Source organism: Falco punctatus (genome assembly GCF_963210335.1).
Source record: "Falco punctatus genome assembly, chromosome: 6".
Taxonomy (NCBI): Eukaryota; Metazoa; Chordata; class Aves; order Falconiformes; family Falconidae; genus Falco; species Falco punctatus.
Window position 1 is genome coordinate 70,653,864 of NC_137585.1, and position 25,462 is coordinate 70,679,325.

General features: G+C 41.4%; 1 protein-coding gene across 1 annotated transcript in view; it reads left to right on the top strand.

Moving 5' to 3' along the window:
• Positions 1 to 25,462, top strand: part of LOC308065123 (neuroepithelial cell-transforming gene 1 protein-like) — a 39,907-nt gene that overhangs the window by 9,871 nt on the left and 4,574 nt on the right. Inside the window, exons 2-3 of the mRNA XM_080390710.1 lie at positions 18,865 to 18,931; positions 24,010 to 24,069. Coding sequence (XP_080246836.1) covers positions 18,865 to 18,931; positions 24,010 to 24,069 — 127 coding nt within the window. The remainder of the gene's footprint in view (positions 1 to 18,864; positions 18,932 to 24,009; positions 24,070 to 25,462) is intronic.

A 25,462-nucleotide genomic window follows, 5' to 3' on the forward strand; every position in this document is an offset into this window, starting at 1 on the left:
AGCACTGTGGCAGCCTTCTGCAGAGGTAGGCCCAGGTATGTTTGTGAAAGGGAAGACTGGAGAAAATAAAGGCATAGGAAGTGAGGAGGAGAAGCTTGTGCAAGCTGAAGAAGAGGCATTCGGATGTCTGATGGGAGAAGAATGAAACTGTGCTGTTGTTCCACCAACAGAGAACTTGTGGGACATCTTCAGCTTCCACTGTTGGGTCAAACTTTTCAAAAGTCAGAACTGTGTACTTCAAGTATTTGCACTGTTACTGTTCCTACTGAGCTAAATGTGCACTATTCACATTTGACATCATACCAGATGTCAAGGCTTTCAGTTTCTGTTGTATTAGGAAGCTTTTGCTTAATTTCTTTTGGTTTCAGTTTTCTGGGCAGCTCTTTGTATTGCCAAAGTTATGCCAAGTAAAACCTGACCCATTAGGGTTTGAAAATGGGCTTGACTTTTTTTGGGAGCCATTTACTGGTGAAAGGATGTGAGCAAATGCCTTAGACCATTTTTCAGAACTGGCAAAGTAGATGTCCTACACTAAAGTCCTCTTCAGCTCTTATGAAGTAATAAATCTGCCAAGCTGTCTTTCACTTCACAGCAGTTTCTTTTAATACAGTAGCACAAGAGAAACACAAAATACTTCTTGGCCTTCCTCATATATTTCAGGAGGGTAATATTCTTGGATTTAGCTTATTAAAATATTAGGGGTTATTTTACCAATATCTTTTTTGAAAGTCCTCAGGATAAGCTGTAGGCAAACTTACCGCCTGAAAAAAAGATGTACTCAGTCTTTGCCTAATCCAGGACATAGGAATATGATAAGCAGTAGTCTAGGTCCACATGTATTAGAAGTTTAGAGAAATGGCTTAGAGCATTTTTGTGTGCGTGTCTAGTGTCTGCAGATAACTTGTGAACCTTTCTGTAGATAATGAACAAGCACTAATTTAAAAGCTTAATAACATAATTTTATAAATGAAGGATCCCTAAATAGGATCTAATCTTTGCTGAAGACTTGGAGAAAGACAGTTGAGGGTAACTGATTTTAAAATATATTTATTTATATATTGTTTGAGTTCATAACTATGGAAATGGTATCTTTTGGCAGTTGTAATGGCTGTTGCTGTCTGTGGTAGTAAGCAAGCGCAGTCTGGGAGCCTATGAAAGTACATCAGGGAGGTATGCTGGTGAAAGAGTTTAGATCTTACAACTCTATATCTTGAACAGACCTAGAACCACCAAATTTCTTGGGGACATTGGTTGTACTGAGAAGTTGTTGTTACTGTTTGATTTCCTGATTTGCAAATCCTTTCTTGTTGGACTTTTCAGCAATGCATTTCTTTTAAAACATAGCTAAGATTTAAAAGCAATGCATAAATAAAAATATTACCTCATTGAAACTGTTGGTGGAATTCCCAGTAAATTCACAGGTTTTACCATAGCATTCCAGGATTTTACCTTGGACTGCTTTGTACAACGTATTAATTTCAAGTGCCAGTCAACGGAAACTTCCCATCTTGGCTAACTTGCAAGGATTTCCTCTCTGGATACTGGAAAAAATTAATCTCTAACGTTAATGCTTGTTTTCTAGCTCTGCTATCAGTTGGCTAATGTCACTTCTTGTCTTCTCTCTTTGTTTTTTTCCCTTTCCCTCACAATTTTTTCTTTCCTATCAGATCTGCCAGTATACTTTACACTTTAATTTTTGCATCAGATGTAAATCTGCTGTCATCTGTGGTGTTGCTCTGAAGAAACAGCAGGAAACATGTTGTTTCTGGTGAATGTCAAGCCACTGCAGCAATGAAACTTAATGGAATGTTTTGAAATGCCTGAGAAAGGAAAGCAGTAATAGGGCAATCCTGACAAGAATATGTGGAAGGAAGAACTCTTCCCAGAAAGGAATGTGATAGTGAGATGAACAAATGCTGGGAAGCAATAGAGTGAGAGAAACAAAATGGTTATATGAAAGTTTCCCTGAAAAATAATTCATAAGTGGGGAGGAAACAGCTGGTGATGATGCTGAGGTAAAGCAGTTTGAGGATGGAAAAGCCTTTTCCCCTAGTGCAAGTCAGCTGAAGATTAAACAGTATGTAAGCTCTATATGGACAATTCCCAGGGAAACTGATGGAATTTGAACACTTGTATTCCTTTTACAATGGCAATGTTTGGCTGCTTTTTGCAAGTTAAAAGATGTAAGCATTTAGAATTCACTGAATTCTTAAATTTCAAAATTCTGCTCACAACTAATGACTATTCATGTTTGCATTGGAGCTGTTCTTGAAAATAGTGTCTCTTGTATAATTTGTGTAATATGGGTTTCTATTTAGTGTGGGTGTCCCTAATAGTGAAGCTGGTACCCTGAAACTTTTACTGCTGTGGTTGAAGTGTCTTCTAAAAATCTGAAATGTAAACAAGTGCAGGAATTACTTCATCTGCTAACCAAGACTAGCAGTTGAATATAAATATAAAATACTCCAGGAAAATTCATCCACTGGATCCTGAAAAAGTCTTTAGGTAGGTCATTAGATTTGAATTTGGCTTGGAAATTAGTATTATCACCTAAGCTCTTCCTGAATGGAGTTTTGTCTTGCAAGACCAGGTCCTACAGTGAGTTGGCCAGTGTGCCATCTTCCACAGAGCTTATCCAAGCGACTGGGATGGCTGTTGCTGAAAGATTTCTGCTTTGCATCCTAATGGAAAAAATACTTCATGCAGTGGAGTGCCATGGAGGACTGGGCCTTCAGTAAATATGGTAGGAGCATGTCCTTAGCAGACAACCACCACTTTACCTTGTGCTTGTCTTCACAGCCTTGTGTGGGCAGTGCATGATTTAGTCACCCCCAACAAGCCCTGAACACAAAGGCTGCAGACATGAGCTGAGGAATTGGATTAATCTTCAAAACTAAACCGTATCACACTATTAAGATACCCAGTGAGCTGGAGAAAATGGCAAGTGAAGGTCTGCAATTTGCTTCCAAATAGGATTTTACATGGTTAAGTTTGTCTTCCTAGCTGTACATCTTCCCTGCTTCCCAGCTTTTATATTCTGCAGGCCAAATTTCAGTGATCCCTGGAAAGCAGCTGCAGTTTCGTGTAATATTCACATGCCAAAATACATACCTTGTTCTTTGAACTGTTTAAAACTTGCAGCTTCGTTGTTTCAGCTGGGGTACCTCATCCCTTAAACTATTCTTGAGTTTCGCCGCACCTGAAATTGCAGGTTGCCAGCAAAGCTGCCTAACTCTGTGGTGGCGTGCACTTGGTGGTCCCACAGTTACCGCATCCTGGTGAGAGGGGAAGTACCTTATTGAATGTGTTGACATAATTGTAAGCAATTATCTGACCAAACCTTCAACTTTACCTGCAAATGGACAGGAAGGCAGGTTTGATCACAGGCCTTGACTTCCCGGTGCCTTGCCCTACTCAAGCAATTTTATTTAGGGTTACTTTGAAGTCTTCCCAGAAATTAAAGCAAGGACAGAGGCCCTCCCAGTAGTCTTAACAGGGAGGAAAAAAGCACAGGTTATTTCAGACCTAAGTGTCAGATGTTTGGACAGATCCAAGGTGGACAAGGCAATTTGTTCCTTGAGCGGGACCCCATACTTGTCCATAACTTCTCCAAAAGAAGTGTTTGTACCCTGAAGAGGGGTGTAAAGTATATCTGTGCAGCCAGAGTCTTACAGGCTTTGTGCTGTGAGCACCACCCCTGCTACATTTGGCTGGCTCGCTGTTACCTTTATTCTTGATCTTTAACTTTGGTGAAGCCAAAGAAAATGCAGACTTCAACAACAACAAAAAAAGGCATAATGCCAATAATGTAGTTAGAATTGCAAATTCAGGTGGGCCCCACCTTATGTGGAGGAGTAGGAACAACCTTGGCTAAAGTTTCCTGCATGTTTTAGCAAGCAGTCCCAAGGACAGACAATAATGCAGCCTGATTTCCTACGGAGCTGGCTTGTGCTTGGATTCTCTGATGTCTTTTTCTCCCCACCTTCATGGCTGAGGTGTAACAGTTCATTCATGATGTGCAAAGTTGAGAGAGAGGTTTTTTTTAAAAAAAAAAAAATGCCATGGAGATCAGGTGCTTGAGTCAGGAATAGAGGTAAGGTCTGTTAGGAAAGCCATGAACAGGCTTACTTGATGCTGGGGGCCTGGGCTCTCCTGGGTTATGATACCAGAGGTGGCTGAGCATGATTTGCTGATGCTGCTGTGCAAAATACTTTATTCTTCCTGCAGTGTGAGGGGTGGGCATGTAGCAGGAGAGCTCCTGGGAAGGTAAAGACCTCCCAGTGCCATTTGGAAGGGGCTCAGGCTTCTCCCTTTTTCTCCCCCATCTTTTTCGTGTGTCTTCCTGGAGCACCGTTGCCGCCAGGAGCTTTCTTCTTGCTGTGTTCTCCTGTGCTCCTGAAGCACACAGAGGGAACTCGAGAGTATGAAATATGGGACTCCAGAGCCACTGCTGGATCAGGCAGAGCTTTCTAATTTTTTCAGTCCCTTCAGGAGCTGCCAAGCACGCAATGAAATCCTCTCCCTCTAGGTGTCACCGCTGGATTGGTAAACAGCCTTTTTCCTTCCACATCAGCCCAAGATACAACCTGGGTGTTAACATTGCACTCCTGCTCTGAGCCTAGTATTTATAATAAATTGACCACTTGGGCTACATTTGGGTTTAATTTCGTTTTATTGAGTCAAATGGTTAGTGCTTCCCCACCCAGCACGAAAGGAAATAACTTCTTGAATACCACAGGCTGACTTTTTTTCCTTTCTTCTGTAACATACTGTCTGCTGACCATGCCCCTTTCCTAAATCAGGTCAGCTCAAAGGTGATTTGGGGGGAGAAAAGTGAGCAGGGAACCAAAACATGTGAACACATCCTGGATGCCCTGGGCTCTTAGCACGTGGGTGGGCTGAACGAGGAACACAGCAGGTCTGGGAGCATTCTTCACCTGTGTCTTCACTTAAAAGCTCTCCTGCAAAGTTGTCTGGGTGGTTCCAAACTTATTTCTGAGAACCCAGAATATGTTAGTCTTTGGCATCAGAGAGACCACAAAAGCTTATTGCATAAAGTTAAATTAAGCTGATTTCCCTCCCCCGCATACATAAACGTCTTATGACTTTGTAACTGCTTTTGTATCTTGCTCGATGAGAAAGTCAGTTAAAGTGCTTGGCTTAGTTTAAACCTCTAGATGCAAGGTTTTCCAGTGAATCTAAGTGATTTAATTCCTGTGGGTGACTTTTTTTTAATGCCAGTTGTGTTCATGATGCCCTTATACTGGCTGGAAAATATCACCCAGAGCACTACAAAGCATTAACTAATTAGTGGCCTGTACTCAAAGTCCTTCAAAAATGACATTGCTGTTCATTTCATGGGAGTTTGCACTTCATACAGTCATCTTTTGAAGCAGGGGGCCTGAGCAGCTGACTTTGTTATAGCTGTTTTACAGAGGGGTCAGCTTCAAACTCAGCAGCTAAGGACATTGACGCCAATGCAGAAGTGCTGACTTTCAGAAAAAAGTCTATTAACCACAACACAGCCTGGCCTCTGGCTTGCCCACCTAGAAGGCTGCCAGCTGCTGTTAGTATCATGTCCCCTTCCCTAAGGTGTTTTATATCAGTAAAATGAGTTGGTGTTTTAACTTATGCTGTATCAACACTTGGGAAAGAAGGTGTTCACTGTAATAGGTGAAGTGTTGAGATACACAATGTTGTCAATGCAATAGTCCTTATCGTTGTATCAAGCCATGTTTTCTGAACCAGGCTTACATATGTAATGTTTTGTGTTGCTGCTTGTTATTTCGGCTGACAATGTATCTCTTACTCGGTTTTTGACATTCGTGTTGATTTGTTAGTGATTATCTCTTTGCATCGAGCTTACTGTACTTTGTAGTTGCATGCAGTGGGCTGTTGCAATACTAATTCCTACACATGAGGGGGCAGATTTGAGATTGTTCTGGAACCTAAATCTATTTTCTTTGTGTAAAGAATTGCTTCAGGATAATCTTTAGAAGAGACAAAAGTAATTTTTGTACTAACTGTCAAAGAATGTTCTCTTGAACATGAATAACCACTAGTTCAGCTGAGTGATTTTTAATAATGGGTTTCCTGTGAACACGTCTAGCAGAAAAAAAAGTTTCTCTTTTTTTATAAGATGCTACGTTCTTGCTAGAGAGGTGCTATTTTTCCCTTGCACTGTGAGATTTTTGTATGTGGGTGGGTGGTTTGTTGTAATAACTGGAAATTGTTATAATGCTTTTAATAAAACTTCGTTATTACTTTGTTTAAAACTTGAAAACAGACTTCAGGTGTATTTATATTTCTCCCATGGAAAGAGATTAGAGACTCGTGTCTGAACTCTCCTCCCTTTCTCATCGTGCTAGCTCATATGTCTTCCTTGGCCCCTGAGCAGCTGCCTTTCCCTGCCAACCTCCGTAAAATTATCCCTGGAGGCAGCAGTTCCTTGTCTACTGCAGTAACTACATTTTCTCTGATTTCTTAATCCTTCATCTGTATTGTTTTGTCTGAGTTTCAAGCTCTCTTTCGTTTCCTTGCAGGCCTTTCTTTGCTCTGTTCCTTATCTGCTACTGCTTCTAAAACCTCTATGGTCAGATAGCCAAATATCATCCAAGACTGTCATCCACACAAGGAGAATTTGGCTTCTAGCCTGAGGTTTACCTTGATCTCTACTGCCATCCATGTGCAAACCGAGCTAAATTGGCCAGATTAGGAGAATGGAAGGTATCTCAAACTGGAAATGGACATCTAGGACCTGAACCAAATAATCTGAGGGCTAATACTCTGCTGCTGCTTTCCCACTAGCAGGAGAGAGCGTAGGGCTTCAGCAGGAAGCTTCATGAGATTGTCCTGAACACATACAGATGGGCATGGAGGACCAAGAAACACTGATGTGGTTTTATGCTGGGGTTCTGTGAGTGCAACCTTAACTCAGGCACAGATACCTACCATCTGGAACAACTTCAGTTGAGACCCACTACTGAAGCTTTCACAGAAAGGGCAAGGCTGAAATGGGAAAGACTGAAATGAAAAGGGAACCCATTGAGGAATCTGAAGCCCCCAAAGTCACAGGGGAAAGAAGGCAGTTCAAAGTTAAAATCATATGAAGAAAGGTAGTCACAGTGAAAGGAAACAGTTATCTTGCCTAAGCACAGAAGGTGCACTAGTTTAAGTGCCTTAAATGAATTTAATAGAACAGTGCAAACCCTGTTTGAGAAAATGAGTTCTTCTGCGGTGGTTACTGGCCTATGTCAGCTTAGCACAGGTCGATCTGTTACTGGCTTGCAGAGTTGCCTGAGATATCAGCATTAAATGTGTTTGCATATTTTTACATTTAGTAAGAAAAGAATGAAAGGGACTGTGCCTTCAGAAAGTAAAAGCATTAAACAATCTCTTTTGTAAGAGCAAAGTACACCTTCAAGTCCTTGTACTGTTTAAATATTTAAAATATGAAGTCACTCAGTGCTGCCTTACCACCCACCTACTAGGGCCTGTTTCTCTTCTGATCTTACCCTTAAATTGTATAGACATTACATTATACAGCTCCACCCTGCAGCCATTTCCTGCCCAGCTCCTTAGTCCTTGGTATTTTCTTGGGTGTTTTTTTTTTTCCTCTTGTCTCCTTTTCTGTTTTTCCTGTAACTCCATAGGCTTTTTTATCCATGGTTCCTAGACTGCTTCTGCTGGCTTACTCTGTTCTGCCCAAATCTAACCCTGCCCCTACTACTTTTTTCCTGCATGGGCTAAGTGTTAATCTCCTTCAACCTGCAGAGCAATGCAGGGCATCTTTTTATAGCCCTGCCAAAGATAAGGAGGTGAACTTTCCTAAGAACATAAGAGCTAGTTCAGAACAAGGATCTCTCTGACCCAATGAGGTGTTTCCAACAATGATTTGAGGGCTAAGAAAGAACAAGACTGACAATTATGATGCTCCTTTCTTCTGTACAGTGTCAGTCTCCACCAGTTTTCAAGTTGTCTGCTTAGTAGCCCCCAGTAAATTTCTTCCAAGGCTTTATCTAGCCTTGTCTTGATTCCATGCAGACTTTGCATCCACGGCAGCTTTTGGCAAGGAGTCCTGCAGATCAGTTGTTTACCCAGGGTGTTCATGGTGAGGCCAGGAAAGCCTCTCCTCCACCAAAGTGGGCAGGAAAAGGGATGTAACCTGCCCTGACCCCAGTCACACCGTATTTTGTGGCTTCTAAGGGACTGCCTTGAGCAGTAAGAAAAATGCTGGTGTAGATTATTTCAAGCTGAAGCCATCCTGTGGCTGAGTTTGTTTTTGTTATGAATAATCATAACATAATCATAAATAATGACAAACATGTTATTCTAGTGATGATAAGTCCCTGTGCTGGTGCTATAGCAAATGGCAAGATGGCTTCCTTTAAATACACATGTGGCAGTAACACTGCTGTTACAAATTCCCCCACCTCCTCCAGTCGTAGGAGAGCCTTGAGCTGCAGTATAGCCCTGTATAATAGAAAAAAGCTATGCTAGTACAAGCAAGCAACCAACCACATTTCAGCTGGTCTTCAATAACCTTTTACGTGCATGTGTTCAGCCTCAGCAGAAGATGATTGTCTTTCAATGAGCACAAGCCTAACTGAACTCTTGCTCTTACTACCTCACATTTGCTGCTGGTTGCAGGAATGCCTGTGGACTCTTACAGTGCTTCAGCTCATCAGTGGTAATTTGTTACACCATGTTAAGTTGCTGTTCCAGCCCTTGAGCCCTACAACTGGCATTAACTGCATTCATAACAGGGGCTGCAGCAACAGTTTGCATAGAAGAAGAAAAACGTACAGTTGAAGTGACTGTTTGCATAGCTGTGTAGAGTTAAAAAGGAGAAAAGTTTGTGCTTGTCAGCACTGAAATGTATGTTTTCCTGAATGTTCTCTTGTGATAACTTCTAATATTTATTGGGTCAAGTTTGGTTCCCACAAGAACCCAGAATAGTTGTCTGGATTTGAACTGACACAGTCTTCCACAGCTGGCATGACTGCTGGGCAGCAGAGCTCGCTCCCATGGCTTCTGGGCACTTGGAATTCCTCTGTCCAGACTGCTCTCCCCTGAGAACGTTCAAAATAGGTATCGCACGGGAAGGGGCTGATGAGGGTGATGCTAAGTGGAAACAGTAATGTTTAAATACAACTAGTTTCAGCTGAACTTGGAGCCTTTTGCTCCCTGCCTGGAAACGTTCGAAAAGTTTATTCACTTGGAGCCTTCAAGAGCGTGGTTTTGTGGGAATTAAAAAGTCACGTAAAGTTAATCCAGAAGGGTCAGTGGTTCATTAAAGCACCCAGAGACAGCAGCCTTGTGAAGACAGCCTTATCTTCAAGTCTGGTCTCTATGAGACAGTCCTTTCCTGTAAGCATGGCTATTGTTTACAACGTATGCTTCCTTTCTCTTTCTTCCTTGAACTGCAGTCCAGATACCTAAACGTTTATTCGTGGCGATTTTTGTGCTTGTGCATTATCACCTGGTCGCGTTAAGATAACATCTCTGCATTAAAAAGTCTGCTTCTGTTTGTTTTAACAGTGGTAGTTTCTGGTCTTGGGACCAAAATTGTGGAAAAGGATGTGAACTGTTTAGAATAAAGCCTGACTAAAGATTTCTCTAAGCCTTCAGAGGTACTTGCTATCAACTGTACAGCTAGGATGACATGATGAAGTGAGTCAAAAATGTATTTATGAATCTTGCATCTGAGCTCTAACTAGAAATTTAGCTGGTATCTCCAAAGCATTGCATGGAAGATTAATTTCACCTAACTTAGGTCACCTAAAAGCTGATTGCTTAAATCTGAGCTGCAGACAAGGTTTCTTTATAGCTGATACAGAAAGAGAGGCGCCTCAAGGGCATAACCAAGCCAGCTTAAAATGCCTGGCTGGAGGTGTCAGCCTCTCTCCAGGAGTGACAGGGGAGCCTGGACAACTGCCTCCCATCCGGGGGGCTGACAGATGAGATGAGCCGTGGCCTGGCTACACATTCAGCAGGAAATGGGGAGACAAGGTTTGGCATGTGGTATTGGTGTGGTTTTATTTCTGTTCCTGGTTTTTAATTGTTAGGATTATCTTCTAGCTCATCATTCATGTGAGAAGTCGTGCACTGCCGACAGACCTGATTGACAAGGGCCTGATGCACAAAGCTCAGTGGCTCAAGAGCTGGGGGTGCATTAGCTCTGCCTCAGGGAGCTGTGCTTTGCTGCTAGAGATGATCCTGCAGCAGTGAGAGCGCTTGCATGGCTGCTGACAAGCGAAATATTTTGTCAGCAGCTGCACTGCTTCTCCCTACAGCCCTCCTCCCCTCTCCACTTCAGCATTTACATCATATCTCTGTAAATGAGAGTACAAATAGCTCTGTGAAGTGGGCAGAATTACTACATGCAGCATGTGCTTAATCATGTACCAGAAGATGTTCTGTCAGCAGCTTTCATTTTTCTCTTAATAAAGCGGAATAAAGTTTTTCTCTTCCCAGTGATGGATTATTGCCATAATCCTCTCTTACATGCTTGCAGGCAAGAGTACCTGCTTGCAGAACTGGAGCTGTCTTTGTTCAGCTGTGCCCCTGTGTGCCATAAGGCTGAGTGGAGGAGAGTCAGCTCTTGCTATCTTCCAAAGCAAAGCATGGGTGGCGGCAAGGGCAAATGCCTGGGTGAGGGAACAGCTGGGTGATGCTCTGGGGCATCACTGGCAGGAAGACATAACTGCTAAGTCCATGGGGACAGCAGCTCCCTCCTGTGCCTTGTAAAGAGGAATCATACTTCCAGAGCACCACAGTTTCCACTCGTGCCTGGTGATGCTTCTGTCCTTTCAGCTTGGGCATGGCCTGGACTCATGGACCCTTCCAGGCATCCAGGTTTTCTTTGTTTCCTCGTCAGTATAGGTTCTCTGAGATGTTTACGGTGTTCCCATCAGGTTGGCAGTTGAAGATGGTCTGGGCAGCTGCAGAGTTGCCTCAACAGGCTAGCTTGTGACCAAAGCGGACCACAGGTTTTCCTATCCAGGCTTATGTTTGCTACATCTCAGTTTGGCCGGCATAAATGTTTGCACAGTCATGTTGTAAACTAAATCACCGAAATGGTATTCTTACAAATAATCTTCACAAAAGGCTATTGTTATCTGTTTGATTTCAGTGCTCAGTTGCTGGTGTGCTGCAGCACATCATTCAACCAGAAGCCTTTGAAAAATGCCAATGTGTGCTAAGCATAAGCACTGAAGTAATTTGAACAGTTGGAAAAGGTTTAGGGTGGGGAAGAGAGGAGACTTGACCACGTGCTACTGAAAAGACCTCCTCTTTCTCCTGCAGAAAGCTCTGGCTACCAGCCTTAGCAACAGTGCTAGGGAGCTTAGTGTTTACTGAATTTGACTTGGAGCAGATACCCAGTTGGGGAGGGAAGTGTGAAGGCAATCTGGAAGGAAGATGCTTGGGTCATAAGGGAAGTCTGTGGTGAAAAGATATCACTTCAATCCTCAGATGAAACTAGATGTTGCTGTGTTGGCTGTGGAGAGACTGTTAATGTGCAGCTCTGGAGAGGTCAAGCGTGTGATTATTTGAGGATATCAGTGCATGTTTAATCTCCTTGGGGCTTATCTGCTTGTGTTCAGTGCTGCTGTTGATTGCTTCTTCAGACAAATAGCTATAATATTCCACCAATACCTGTGACAAGTAAACACTTCTAAAATGGAAAATTACTCTTCCCATTCAGTCTGTGCTGAACTTCATAAAACTATTTAAACAAAAATTTAATGTTCTTTGTATAACTTAAACCTGCCCAGAGTGTCTGAAAGCGCTTCCTTTTAGAAGCAGAGGTTGTTCCAACATAATAGAACAAAATAATGGCTATTCCAGAGTGTCTGAAAAGTACAAGAAGTTCTCAGCTCAGCAGTAGCACTGCTTGGGCCTCTCCAAGTGGTAGGTGGATTGAAGTGTTTTGATCACTGTTTAACTCTACTGCCATGGGTTTTCATGGCTTTGCTATTTGAAAGCTGAGACTGCTAGTATTACTAATTGCACCAGTGTTGCAAACCGTGATGATGATGATGCCAGAAAGTTATTGCAGCTTTCTAAACCACATTTCCAGAGAGCAACCAGTCATTCTTTTGCTCTCTATATAATTATGGCTGTAAGTATCCCACTTCCTTTTGTGTGCTGCTGGCAGTGGTAGCATTAATGAGGCAGCATTAATGACAGAGAAGCAGTCTGCAAACTTGAACTCCATGCGGAGTTCACTGGCACCATTTTGCTCTCAGCCATTGAAGTACTGAGTTCTTCTGTCTTGCTTTTAGATATTTAAAATGTCTGTCAATAGATTTTTCTTCAAGTAAAGCTTTTACCCTGCAGCTTTTCAAGATAAGGAACCGTGCAAGGACTGCTGTAAGTGCCCTTAGTCAGAGTTTGTTTGCACAGTGCTCAGGAGGCCTCTTATACTGGCCAAGGCCTCTGGATATTGTTGAAATGGAAATATTAACTATAGTAAGTTGGAAATCCGGAGGCTCTGTGTTTTGCCCCTGTAGAAAAGCTTTAAAATAGAATTCAAAAGACTCTTTGTGGAGCTTTTCTGTTCTTGTCATTCAAAACAGGCTTCACCAGTGTGGCTTGCTCATTTTGGGAAAGATGTACTTTCAGTCTGTACATGTTGGTGTAATGTTCACCATCTTGTTACTTAACTGGTGCAAGTGGTTTATATTTAAGAACAGCTTACTCTGAAAACACAAAAAAAGGAGGTTGGAAGTCAGAGGGGAAGGAAACACAGAACTGCTGCCCAGTCTGAAGAATGTATTTTGGAACTTTAAAAAGTTAAGAGAGCAGCCAGATCAAAGCATTTCTGCAGTTTCCTGGATAAGTCATCAAAAATAAGTAAAAAAAGAGTGCAGACTGTCAAATGATGCTGACTAGGCTGTGCGGATTTACAGTAAAAAGGGAGAAAAATGTTTCAAATAACTTTAATGGGAACTTGCTCTAACCTGATGAGTGAAGCTCTTCTGTGCTTTATCCTCTAGTCTAATGGGAATGTATTCTAGCACGCCCTTTGTAGATGTCTTTTGGTTTTTTATTGACCCCAAAATCTTACTTATGGCTTGCTTTTTCCCCTCCTTCCTCAAAAAAACCCAGCAAAAGTCAATGCAAAAAATGTCTCTGGTGAAGACAAACAACTAAAAAAAAATTAAGCAGCAACGCAGTGTTTGACAGAAACATTTGCTTTTTGATAAATTGATTTAAGATTAGGTGTGTTTTTTCACTGCTGTTTACACTCGTCTTCTGAAATTCAAAATGTATCCAGCGCTGAAGGGAATCCTTAAAGTCTGAGGACAAATTTGGCCAAGTGCTCACTGCCATTGCTACATCCACACTGCCTGTGCTGGTGAGTGGAGCCTGATGTTTATTTAAGGAAGGCGGTGAACAATGACTGTTTCCTTAGTCTGACTTCAATGTGAAACAATTGAGCCTGCCCACTTGCCTTAATATGTTATCTACTAAATTGCCCAAACTTCCTCTATTAAGATTATTGGGGCCCCATCTCCTTCCCTGCTATGTTGCAGAACAGGTTTTTTGTTCAGGACTTCTCCTGCCTCCCTCAGTGTTGGTAGCTGCTTTTCTAAACCTATTTGCAGGCCAATACAAACTTGAAAATACAAATTAAATGTGCACTTCTAAGGTTAAAAATATTTCAAAGCTAATGTCTGTATGGACCATCAGTATGGCAATCTCTATTTTAACAGGCTCTGCAAAGATATACCCTTGGCAAGCCTGGCAGTATCCTCATTTGCTGGTGAGCAGCCTGGAACATTCATTTCTTGAAGTAAACTGAGGGTACCAAAACAGAAGTGTTTGTTCTTTCTGCACAATCTCAACAAGATTGCCCTTCCTCTGCTCTTAGTTTAGAAAGATCTGCTTTGCCAGCGTGTTGCTGCAACATTTTACATCTTGAAACTTATTTTTGTGTGTTCACGCAATTGTCTACGTAACCCTGAAGTTCTTAATCACTTTGAAATAGGTTTCAAAGTTACATGAATCAGCCAGCTATAATTAACACTTTCTGCTTGTCTTGGGCCTGGTAAGATAAGGAAAGGGTCTATATCTGCTCATCCTGTCTTAAACAAGGAAATTATGCTGGAGACAGTCTATCAAGAAGAATCTTTTTCAAGGAAGTGACTGAACACAAATTTAATCTTTTCGTTTGGGTGACACAGCAGGGATCTCTGTGAATGTCCCCACAACAGGGCTGGGCTCTTGAAACAGCTTTGCAGTAAACACAGCAATTAACTATATCCAACTACTGGCACAAGCACAATACTTTATTCTGCTGTCTTCAGGTACTAAAGCATTACATCCAGGCTATTCTGAACTTGTTTCAATTAATCATACGGTGTTTTGAGCAATGACCAACAGTGCAGTGCTCCATCACACAGCTCTGCTTTTTCTCATGTTGTGTTGTGAGATGCATTTCATAAAACTGCCAGGATTGCTCTTAAGGTCATCACTGACCTTTAGTTCACCAGTGCTGTCTTCAGATTCTTGACAGACCTTGCAAGGGATACCCATGCAAGCACCACAGTCATGAGTCATTCATTTGCATGTAATATGTGTAGTAGTCATGCAGGTGACTAAATTTGGCTTTGTGCTTTTGCAGGCTCTAGCAGAGGAAAAAAACCCAAGCAGTTCTGCTGGTAATCATTCCCATGATCATTGCTTAAGTGGTACCTCATCAGGGCTCAGTTAGCAAGCAGTGACAGGAGGAGACACGGGGATGTCATGTGGTGAAGCTTTGAGATGAGGGAGGCCACTTCCCTAAAGGTCTTTTTTCCACTTAGCATGAGTCCGCTTCCCTTGATATCTGTCCATTTGCCACTCCTTATGGTTCCTGGCAGATCTCAGCTCCCCATACTTGGCTAATGTCTTGAAAAGGAAGAAGGATCAGTAAGACCTCTTTACACCACAAAAGGCTCATTCCTGTTAAGAAAACATGGTCAGGAAATGTCTGTGATACCAAGATCTAGAACAAGTAAGAGAATTCCTACTCCCGAAACACTGTCGATGTTGTGTTGGGGGCATGTGAAGAAAGACCAGTTTCTGATTTCTCCCTTGCCCTCTTCTCTTGACTGAGTCTTCTTACTAGACCATTGAAGAGGAAGAAATGAAAAGGAGGAAACAACAGCTGGTCTATAACAAGCTCTGTTGTTGTGGAAGATCTGTGTTGGGTGTTTGGAAGACTGAAAGGAACTTTTTAACTGGGGCAGATATTTCTATATTGCATACCTTTTGTGGAAGGGATTAGCTGCATTTCTCCCCACAGCTGCGTGACAAAAGGAAGAAAGTTTAGATGATGGAGTCTGAGATGGAGAAATGTCTCTCCAACTCTTGTGGACAACTGGAAACAAAGGTGCCTGTAGAATTTTGAACCTTAATCCTATTGTACTGCCCACCCCTGCAAATCATTTTAAAATGCTGAGGTTTCCAAGTTAATGCCTGTCATATGTGATCATTTCTCCTTTTCATGAAAGAATAGTGGCTATGTAGTCTTGATATTGAACAGTAGCAGTAGAGAGATTAATAGATGTGTGATCATCTCTATAGGTTGTGTTTTGGAAGATACCACCAGGTAGGTTCCCAGGAGACACCAAGAAAAGCCTTTTTCAAGAACAGCAGGGAGGCGAGTGGGAGGCTTCTCACACTTTTGGCTATATGAGTCCCACCCCAGCTTCAGCAGAGGGGAAAGTGAAATGCTGCATAGGCAATCCCACAATGTACATTGCCTTACAGCATGTGTGCCAAAATAAAACACTCCTTTGGATAAAAACCTTATTATAATGCCTGTATAATAGGAATGAAACACTTGGGCAATAAACGGAATCCTACAGTGGTTGCTTGAAACCTGTAAATGTAAGAGGACATGGTGATAGGTGTACCATACCTTTAAATTTGAGCTTTTTGAAAGACTGCTGTAGCCAAACTTTCTTATTATACCACGTAAAATCTCCTTTTCGTTGGAAGCTGAGTGCACTAGTACAAATGGGCCAAACTCATGCTTGTACTCAACGGCAGCTTTGTGCCTGCAGTCCCATTGCTCGCTGTGGGCAGTGAGGCACAACTCAGGGTGCACCCAGGACCTCAGACAATGCACCTGGAGCAGCTACAAGCAGCCCACATCCATACTGGGATGACTGGGAGATACTCTGAACAGTTTGCAAGCCTGTGGCTTCCAGGCCACAATTTGGCTGCCTCTGTTGTCAAAGATCAAGGTTCCTGGGATAAAATTGTGCCTCTGCTTCCCAGCATGAAAGCTCATGTCTGCCTTAGAGACTGAGGCTTAGTCCATTCTAGTAGCTCTTTCTAGCTGTGCATGGCACAGTTTGCAGACCATTAATTATCTCTTTGCTTTTCTATCTGAAGTCAAGGAATATTTAATCAAGCTCATAAATTTTGATCTGAGCAGCCTAGCAGGTTAGATGTTGGGATTAAACAGTGAGGATTTTTCTTTCTCATGTGAAAAAAATGGCTCTATTTTAAATTTCAAAGAAATCTGATGCTTATTCCCAGATTTACTTCTGAAGCGGTATGTACTCTTGTAAATCCCAAAGAATGTTCCCTTCTAGAAGTTTCTTCTCCATCTAGTGATCAGTGTACTGGTATGCAGCTCTTGGAAATGCCACTTTCCTTTCTGGAGCAGTGTCACAGACATAGTGATTGTATTAAAAATTTTTGGCTGATCCAAAGGTACCTGAAGGTCATGTGGTCTGAGGAACAGCTTCCTCTGATTTTACGTAAATTATAATTCATGCATATGGTAATTTGAACAAGTTTATTTGTAATTTTTATTTATTTTATTATATTTAATATTTAAAATAAAATATTTTGATATATATTATTTAAAAATAAAATATTTATTTTTAGATAGCTATATATTCAGATATCTAAGTCTACATATATATATATATAACATAAATGACATATTTACTATTCCAACCACTTTGAAGCCCATGACAACGTTCATGCTTCCTGTTTTTCCACCGCACATGCTGCTTGCTTACTATTTTCACTGCTTATATAGCAGCTACCTTTCTTGAACCCTTAGAGCAGGTGAAATGCTACTAAACAGGTCCTGAGGGGACTTCAGCAATCCCAGAAGATGCAGGGAAGGGTTGCTCCTATTCCATGCGACCTACTGAGGTGTCCAAACAGCTCTAACTCCCTGTCCAGAGCAAAGTATGTAACTTTCTGCTAAGGCTGCTTCAGCTTTTTATGTGTACCAGACACATTCCTTCACCATGAGTGCAGAATGAAAAGAATGTGCCCTTCTTGCACATTGTGGTCTTGTCTTTTTGGTACCAGGTGCCACATAACAGTTTTGGGTCATCTCCTTGGGTCATTCCAAGAAAAAAAATCCACTGCCTGGACAAAGTCCTTCCTAGAGAGAGTAGCACAGAACCAGCTCAGGCATTCAGCAGTTCTTAGATTTCTTCTTACATTTGAGTTTGAAGTAAAATACAGTGTCATGTGTATTAACAGACATATGCTAAGCAAAGGGACAGCATAGAAATGTATTTCTGGAGGAAAAGCACTGATAAGCTCACCTGAGCAATCTACATCTGCTGCGTAAAATGTTTGCTTCATCACCAAAAGCATCCTGTTATTCCTTCACATCTTGCTTCCAGTAAAGTACACTTCATAAAATATTTATCTCGTTGCTGTGCCCTGGCTGGTAGAAGTGCAAAAGTATTTCTGGAGGGTTGATTTATATTTTCCAAATACCAATCCAGAACACCGCACCCTGCACAAACCTTTTACAGACAAATGCTTTTTCTCTTCGATACAGAGAGCTGCTGATGTTAAATACTACTAATATTGTGAGATGAATTTGCAGTAATGCCTGAGCAATGCTGGAGTGCTAGTCCTCTGAAAGTCAGAAGGATTTGCTTTCCTATATTTCCAGGGTTTTGATAATCCTGTGGGATATTAGTATGAAGAAGAAAGGTGCAGCTGGTGAGGAGATGCCTTTACTGTCAGAGTTTGTGACAGCAAGGGGGAAATCTCCCCATTAGGTGATGCAGCTGGCTGCCTTTGAAAAAAAAGTGTGTGGCCCATGTGGAACTAAAATTCTACATGCAGAAACCCAATGACAGACAATAATGTTTCTCCATATTACGGCCAGAATAAGCTTTAAAAAATTGTTGCTGGAAACATACCTTAAGTCCACCAGACAGTGAAAGTTGGAACGTAACTTGTTTGCTTAACTCAGTGCTAGTACAATAAATGACTTGCATAAGGCAATTCGTTTAGCATTGTTCAAAGAGCAAGGATTATACAAACGATCTATTGTGTGTAGTGCTTTCTGGTGGTTTAACTTTCTTGGATCGAGAACAACTTAATGAAAGACCACAACTCAATTTCTGGTTGTAATTTTATGGGAAAGTGCAAGTCTGCATTGTCAAAGGTGCAGTTTGCTGCTTCCTTTCATTTCAGCTTTATTAACCTTGGAAAATGAGGCCACACTATTATTATTTTTTATTATTATTATTGTTTTATCCTTCCTCTTGGTCAGATTGGCAGGTTTGTGGTCAAAAAGAGATTTTCCTTCAGACCAGCCTGCAGGGCCCAGTGGAGGTTTTGCCTGCCTGTGTTGTACAGAGCCATTCATTGTAGTAAACAAGGTTTTAAAAGCTAACACCTGCAATTGTGATGGGGAATACTGGCAATCCTTTTGGTCTTTCCTTCCCAAAGAGTGTGCTACATCATTGTCTTTGCAACTTTTGTGCTAGCAGTGAAGATGTATGATACCATCAAAGCTGTGGAAAACAGATGTAGTTTATCAATTGCTACAGTAACCCCTAAGTTATTTACCTTATTCTTTTTTTCTGCTCACAGGTACCTTCTGAGGCGAGGCAGCTCTTTCACGTTTCTGACTCCGGGACCACACTGGGACTTCACCCTGGTGAGTAAAACAGCTGGGGAGTGCATATTGCAAAAGCATGCAAACAAAAGCAGGAATACAGAGATGAAGGTCCCTCTGGAAGAGAAAGAAAATCAACACATTCCCCTCTGCCTGGCTAGACGTTTTCTGAGCCACTGAGGCTTCTGAGCTTTACCTAGAGGGTGCTTTTTGCACACAGGAGTGAAGAGAAGGTAGGATATCCTGGACACTATGGTTTCTTTATAAACTTACTTTCTGATATGTTTCAAGAGTCCTGCTAACTAAGCCAGCAATGCATGGCCTTACGGCTGTAAGCCTTGTACTCTGTTCTCTCCATCCTTTAAGATACATCCCTTGCTAGAGCAGTGGTTCGCATCCAGCCTCTAGAGCTGGTAAAGATGAACCACTCTCCAGAGAGGACCTACACTGGGTTTCTATTCTGAATTGCTGCTTCATGAAGTCTGTCCCTCTTCACACAAATTGCAGGCAATTAATCAGCTGAAGTAGGTGCATAGTGCCTGGTGTTGTGTATATAGATCTTGTACCATCTTAAAGCTGGCTTTCATGAACTACCTAAGCTGATTTGCTCCCCACTGCCCCTGGAAGTGGTGATTCCATCCTCGGCCAGCAAACTGATCTAGCTGAAAAACTTGCCTTACCAAAAAGAAAACAAAGAGTTTTGGATGAGCTGATCCAGCTGACTGCACAAGCTGTATGAATGCTTGTGTCGGCACGAGTTAAGGCGTAAGAATGTGTCTGGAGGTGGGGAAAAGGAGAGGACTACCTTTCATAAGGGAAATCCCATCTAAAATCAGCTGGAGCTTCTTGTGAAAGCATCCGTTTAGACAGGCACATTGGCAGTGCCTTGAAGGGCAGCCATGTGCAATTTTGAGGCTGCACGAACACCAGTCCAGTGTGGGAGTGGATTAAATAAAACCATAATCTCTTGTAGATTTTTCTTTTGCTCAGTTTTAGAAACTTTCATCTGGTGAGTACAGCTACGTTAAACATATACATTTGAATATTACAAAGCCCTAGAAATTATATTCTTTCAAATTTGAAAATATTGTGCTCTAACAATACAAAAATATTTTGATTTAGTTTCAGGTTATTCCTGTTCTTTGTGTGGTTTTTTAATCTGCTTTTATTTGGCTATGTGCATATTCATTTCAGCTCTTAGACCATATTGTCTGTCATGACAGACTGAAAAAACTGATTTTGGAAGGACTTAATTGCTTATCTGCATTTCTCCATCATGTCCCTCATCAACCTAGTCCACCTCTGCTTCTCCCTTCAAGCCCAAATAGCTTCGTTTGCAGCTACAGATGGTGGGCATCTGGTGAAAGCTGGTGAAATCCAGCCCTTTTCTGGAGATTCAAGCTTTCCTGTGACTAGAAGTTAGTCTTGGACTGATAGACCCAACACTGGAAGAGAAGCAAAAAGGAGGAGAGAAAGAAGCATAGCTGTGCAGTTTAGTTGCCCAGCAGATGTACCCTTACTGCATGGCTGGGAACCAGGTCTCTGCTTAGAGGCTTTGCCAATGTAATTCTGCTGACACATATTGACCACAGCGCTGTATTTGGCAGCAGCCTGTAGGCAAGCAAGAACTCTACATTTCTTGGTGTCATGTCTCATGTGCTGGATGGATTAAGCCTGTCATACAAGGGTTTTTTTTCTCCATGACCACTGACCACCAAGTACTTGTATGCCAGTCACAAACAGCATCTCTTCATACCATAGTTTGTGCAGCTGTTTGGCCAGAAGTCTGTAAAATGTACCTGGCCTGAGCCTCAGAGGAAGTGGGTAACTAAGCCAAGTGTCTTTTTAATGCCTGCAGAAGTGGGATGGGTGTGAAGAGGAGGACCAGTGCACGTTCTGCTTAACTCTAAGAGAAGACTAATGCAGTTTGGGTTAAAACATCCTCTGGGTGGCTTCTGACTGGAAACAACGTTACTCATGGTCTATTTCCTTTCTTCCTTTTTGTTGAGGAGGATTCGTTTATGATAAACAAGCACTTGATCTTTGTTGTCTTAACGGTCCTGATGCACATTCCTTACCTGAATCCTTATTGGTGTTTTATGACTTCAGGTGGGCAATAAGCCACAAAAAACAGACTGATCCCTAAAGAATGAAATATCCTGGGTTTAGGCAAAAGCACTTAGTAGGAGAGAAGAAAACTGGTTGACTAGAATTGTATTCAAATTGAAAAACAGTACTTTCTTAAAAAGCATTTCTGGAGCTTTAATTGGAATCCTTGAAATGTGATTAACATTCATGCTCATGGTGTTGTTTAGGTCATTCTAAAAAAAAAGTCACAAAATATTTAGATTTGCCTTCCTGATTAGCATTTTTCAGGCTTCTCTTTTACAATACCTCTTTGAGAGCCTAAACGGGTCTCACGGTTTTTACAGTTTAATAACTTTCGTAGAAGTAACTTTTTCCACATGACTTGAGTTTCGTGCGAAGGTTAACATATCAGATCTCTGATCGTGACCGTCTCAAAAATGTGAGAAAACAGTACCATAGCAGTTGCTTTTCTATCATGTGGCTTTAAACACCCAGATTTGTGCAGTCTGAAGAGGCCGTTTTCTTGGAATCTGTTTCTGTTCTGGCACCACATGGGAATGACACAGCTGGCTCTGCAGTGAAATGTCTAAGTTTTTGTATGAAACTATATTGGGCAAAGGAAATGGGGTCCAGCCAATGCAATACTTATTGCATAAGTCTAGCCAGTTTAAAAACAAAACTTTGGCCTTCCCTTAGTGTCTGGGCTTTGGTCTGGAGTTGTATGTTAAAGAAGTTAATATACTCAACTACATAAGGAACAAATAATATTCAGACCAAAAAGGCGTGGTGTCTTTGTCTTTATTGCAAGTTTTCTTCTGTTAAATAGATGCTAATATCCTTGACTTACATATGGGAAAAATAATCTGCAGACTAAAAAGGTGTGGTTATAGCAGTCTTTTATTGCAGGGTTTGATAAGTAACAAACCCTGAATATTTTACTAAACCTAAAAAAAAAACCCCACCACAAATGTCTGTATTTGCATGTGTTCTCAAGCCTGCCAAAGGTCTGTTCAAAAAGTATGGAGTGTGCTGGGACATTAATTCAGTGTCAATGCTATAAATATGGTAAGTCATAATGTCTCATGTGACAATTTTTTCCTCTGTAGCTAGCAAGTCTATCAGTGAAGGGACTTACGTGACAGAGTCAGTTTCTTGTCTTTGCAAATTCATAAAAACCCCAGAAATACTGAACTCATTGGGGAACTTTGTACTCAAATCCACTTCTGTAGCTAGTTTGAATAGCTGAGGAGAAAAAAACACAGCACCAAAACCCAAAACATAAGAAACTAGCGAGTACATTTCTGTAATATGTCACCATTACATGTGTGTATTTAATAGTTAAATGGTAGAGTCAGCATAGTGTTGACAGACCAGAAAACACACTGAAGCCTAAAAACACGTCATACAAAAGGACTAGCCAACAACAGGTTTCTGAGAACCCTCCAGGGAAGCTGAACATCCCCTCAACAGCATCACATTTTCAAAGGAACCATGAAAAGAAGGCTGGTCAGCATTTAAAATAATTTGAGTTGTATTCAAACATTTTAAATATACTTACAATGATGACAAACCTCTTAAAGCTGAAACTTTTAAGTTGTTTGAATATATTATTAAATTCTAAGAAAACAGGAATTACATATTTGCTTCTGACAGAGGGTCAAGCTGCTGGACTGGTAGAGCACAAAACTGAAATCTGCTGAACTTCAGAGTGAACTTGCAGTAGTAGTTCCCTCTGCAGCTGCAGAGAGGGTATTTTCCTCATTTCACCTAGTTCAATGCCTAGTCTGTTAAACTGATAAACAACATGTAGACCAGTATCAAAATACAATATAGTTTCTTTTTCCTTTGTACTTAAAGAAGTGGAAGTGGATAAACTTGACTCATTTTGAAATGAAGGATAACAGTCAAACACAGGATGAAAATAAACTACTTGTTTCATGGGTGACCAAACAATTTATGCTTGTGATCCATGTTTTTTCCAGACCAGGTGACCGGCAGGCTGGCACAGTCTAACAGGATGAGTCCACAATTGGTTTACCATTATCTGGGCAATGAAAAAATAACGTAGGAGCACAGATAGTACAGAAATAGTGGGAGGTATCAGGAAGCTCAGTGCAGATGTCTTTGATCATTGTTCCACTGGCTTGTTCTCTTCTTCAGAAAGGAAAATAGCTGAGATCTCCCTAGCCAAAAGCTTCATCTATCTTCCACAAAAGCATGTATTCTTTTAGCTCATTGCATTCCTAGCAGGGGTGCTTTAGCCACAGCTGTCTATAGCCATGTCCAAAGTAATGAATTAAATAGGTGATCAAAAATGCCCTCACATTAAGCTGTTTAAGAAAGTGTACTATAATACAAATCCCTCATACACAGTAAGAATCTCCTGAATAAATTATATTTAGTTATTAGAAGGTAGCTGAGGAGCAGGAACAACCAACCTAATGCAAAATTGCTTTATGCTGGGACTGCCTCCAGGGTGAAATCTGTAGATCCCCTCACTCACAGACCCTTAACCAATGCTGGTGAGCAAACGTTCTAAGAATTTAGGCATGGTATCTTCAGATGTCCCCTAGAGGCCTCTGATCCTAATGATCTCCAAGTCTGACCTTTGTAGTACCTAAATCATTCAGAAAGCCCAACTTTATTGCTGGACTATTGACCTCAGAAGCCACAAAAGTGGCTTCATTTAACTAAATGAATCTCAAATAATTTCACAATGGTAACCACTGCGTTCTGTCTTGCTACTGAGATTACCTGCTTCAGCCTTTACTCACAACCACAATTAGGGGAGTGCAGAGAAATAAGCTTATAAGCATGTAATTTAGAGATATCGATCAGGTGACAAAACTCATGAAATATCATAAACATGCTTTGCATTTGTTTTCAACCTTTAGTTTCTTTGCAGTTATTTGGGGGGGGGGGGGGGGGGGTAAAGAAAGGAAATGTCACTAGTCTGCTTTGTAAAAAAACAGAGCTGCCTTTCTGAACGCAAATTGAGTGTACAGCTATAACTCTTGTTTCATTTCTTACAGAAGAGGAAGCGCCGAGCAAAAGACGATGATCTAGTCAGTCTTTGCAGCCTTGACTTTAAGGTAATCAAAACACATTGCTCTACAATATTGTGCAGTCATCTACTTTGTCAGCTACAGTGGCTTCTACTGGGGTATACTATACTTTCTGTGTTTGCAAGACATCTGCAGCTGTGTTTGCTCTTGCATACACCTCTGGGGTGGGCTGAGTCCTGCTAGTGATATCAGTAACACTGTTTGTGATCTCCTGTTTTAATCATTTGAATCCTAAATCTGTCACAGTTTTAATGTTGTGTGAAATAAATGTGTGTAACCCATAGTTAGCAAGAACATAAGCATTTTCAAGTGCCGGGAAGTGAAACTGTGCAAAGCCCCTTCAAATGCCCCTTTGTTTGACTTTAGTTAGTGCACTTCATTGTATTGCAAACAAGCTGAACTGGCTGGGTGGTAAATTGTTCTTAAAGCTATGGATTAAAGCAGCTTACAAAAATTAGGGTGGGTAGGTGCAGAATTGCATCTTTTTCCAAGGACTATCCAGACTTGGTATTCTGAAAGAAAAAGTGCTTTCCACTGCCCATCTGCCCTGAAGATCTCACTGTTGGACACGTCTCTGAAGAGGGGAAGAGAAATAGGGTTTTTCCTAGGAATGTAGCTATTGAGTTAACTAAGTGGTTTTTACGGTTTATTAGACTGGGATTCAAAGTAATTTGTTAGTGGGGAATTTCCTCTTTGACCTAATGACCAGCACATCCTCTGTTGTTGTCACTTACTTTGCATTTGTGCATTATTTATTAGCCTCACTTAACCTGGCTATTGCTGGATGCTTTCCATGACCGATGGTACTGTCTAACAGGCTAACTCTGGGCTTTGAGCTCTCTAGACTATATATCCTGTTCCAGATAAGAACACCCCTGTAATTTCCCAGTAGGGGAGGGAAAAGAGCGAAAAAGATTACCTGCAGAGGGCTGTGGCACAGAAGTGCTGATGTCTCTGAACCTACTGTTTTGGGCTTCTTTTGTTTCTGAGGTCTTTCTGGTTTTCTGATGCAGATGGGAGTGTTATGGCTAGGAAACCTGCCCTCAGGGAAAAGGATTTTCTTTTCTCTTTTTATCTTTTTAATTGGACTACCTTTTTATGTATCGGACAAAACTGCAAGAATTAGGGTTTCTCCCACAAAGCAGTCACTTCAAGGTGAAACTCAAATATCAACAGTAATTTGTGTACGCAACTTTTAAGAGTTTTAACAGAAATCTGCCAAGGAAAAAGCAAAATCCCTAGGCCAATACAGTCAAAGTTCAGGCTCCAGCTTTTGTTTAACCTGACTTTTTAACTCTTTCTTTTGAAAGGGTCAGACTCCCCTGAACATTTGAGAGTTCGAGCCACATCCACCCAATTCACCCCAGTATTCTTGTTAAAACACATTAACGGTACTGGTTGGATTGTAAGTTTCAGGCTT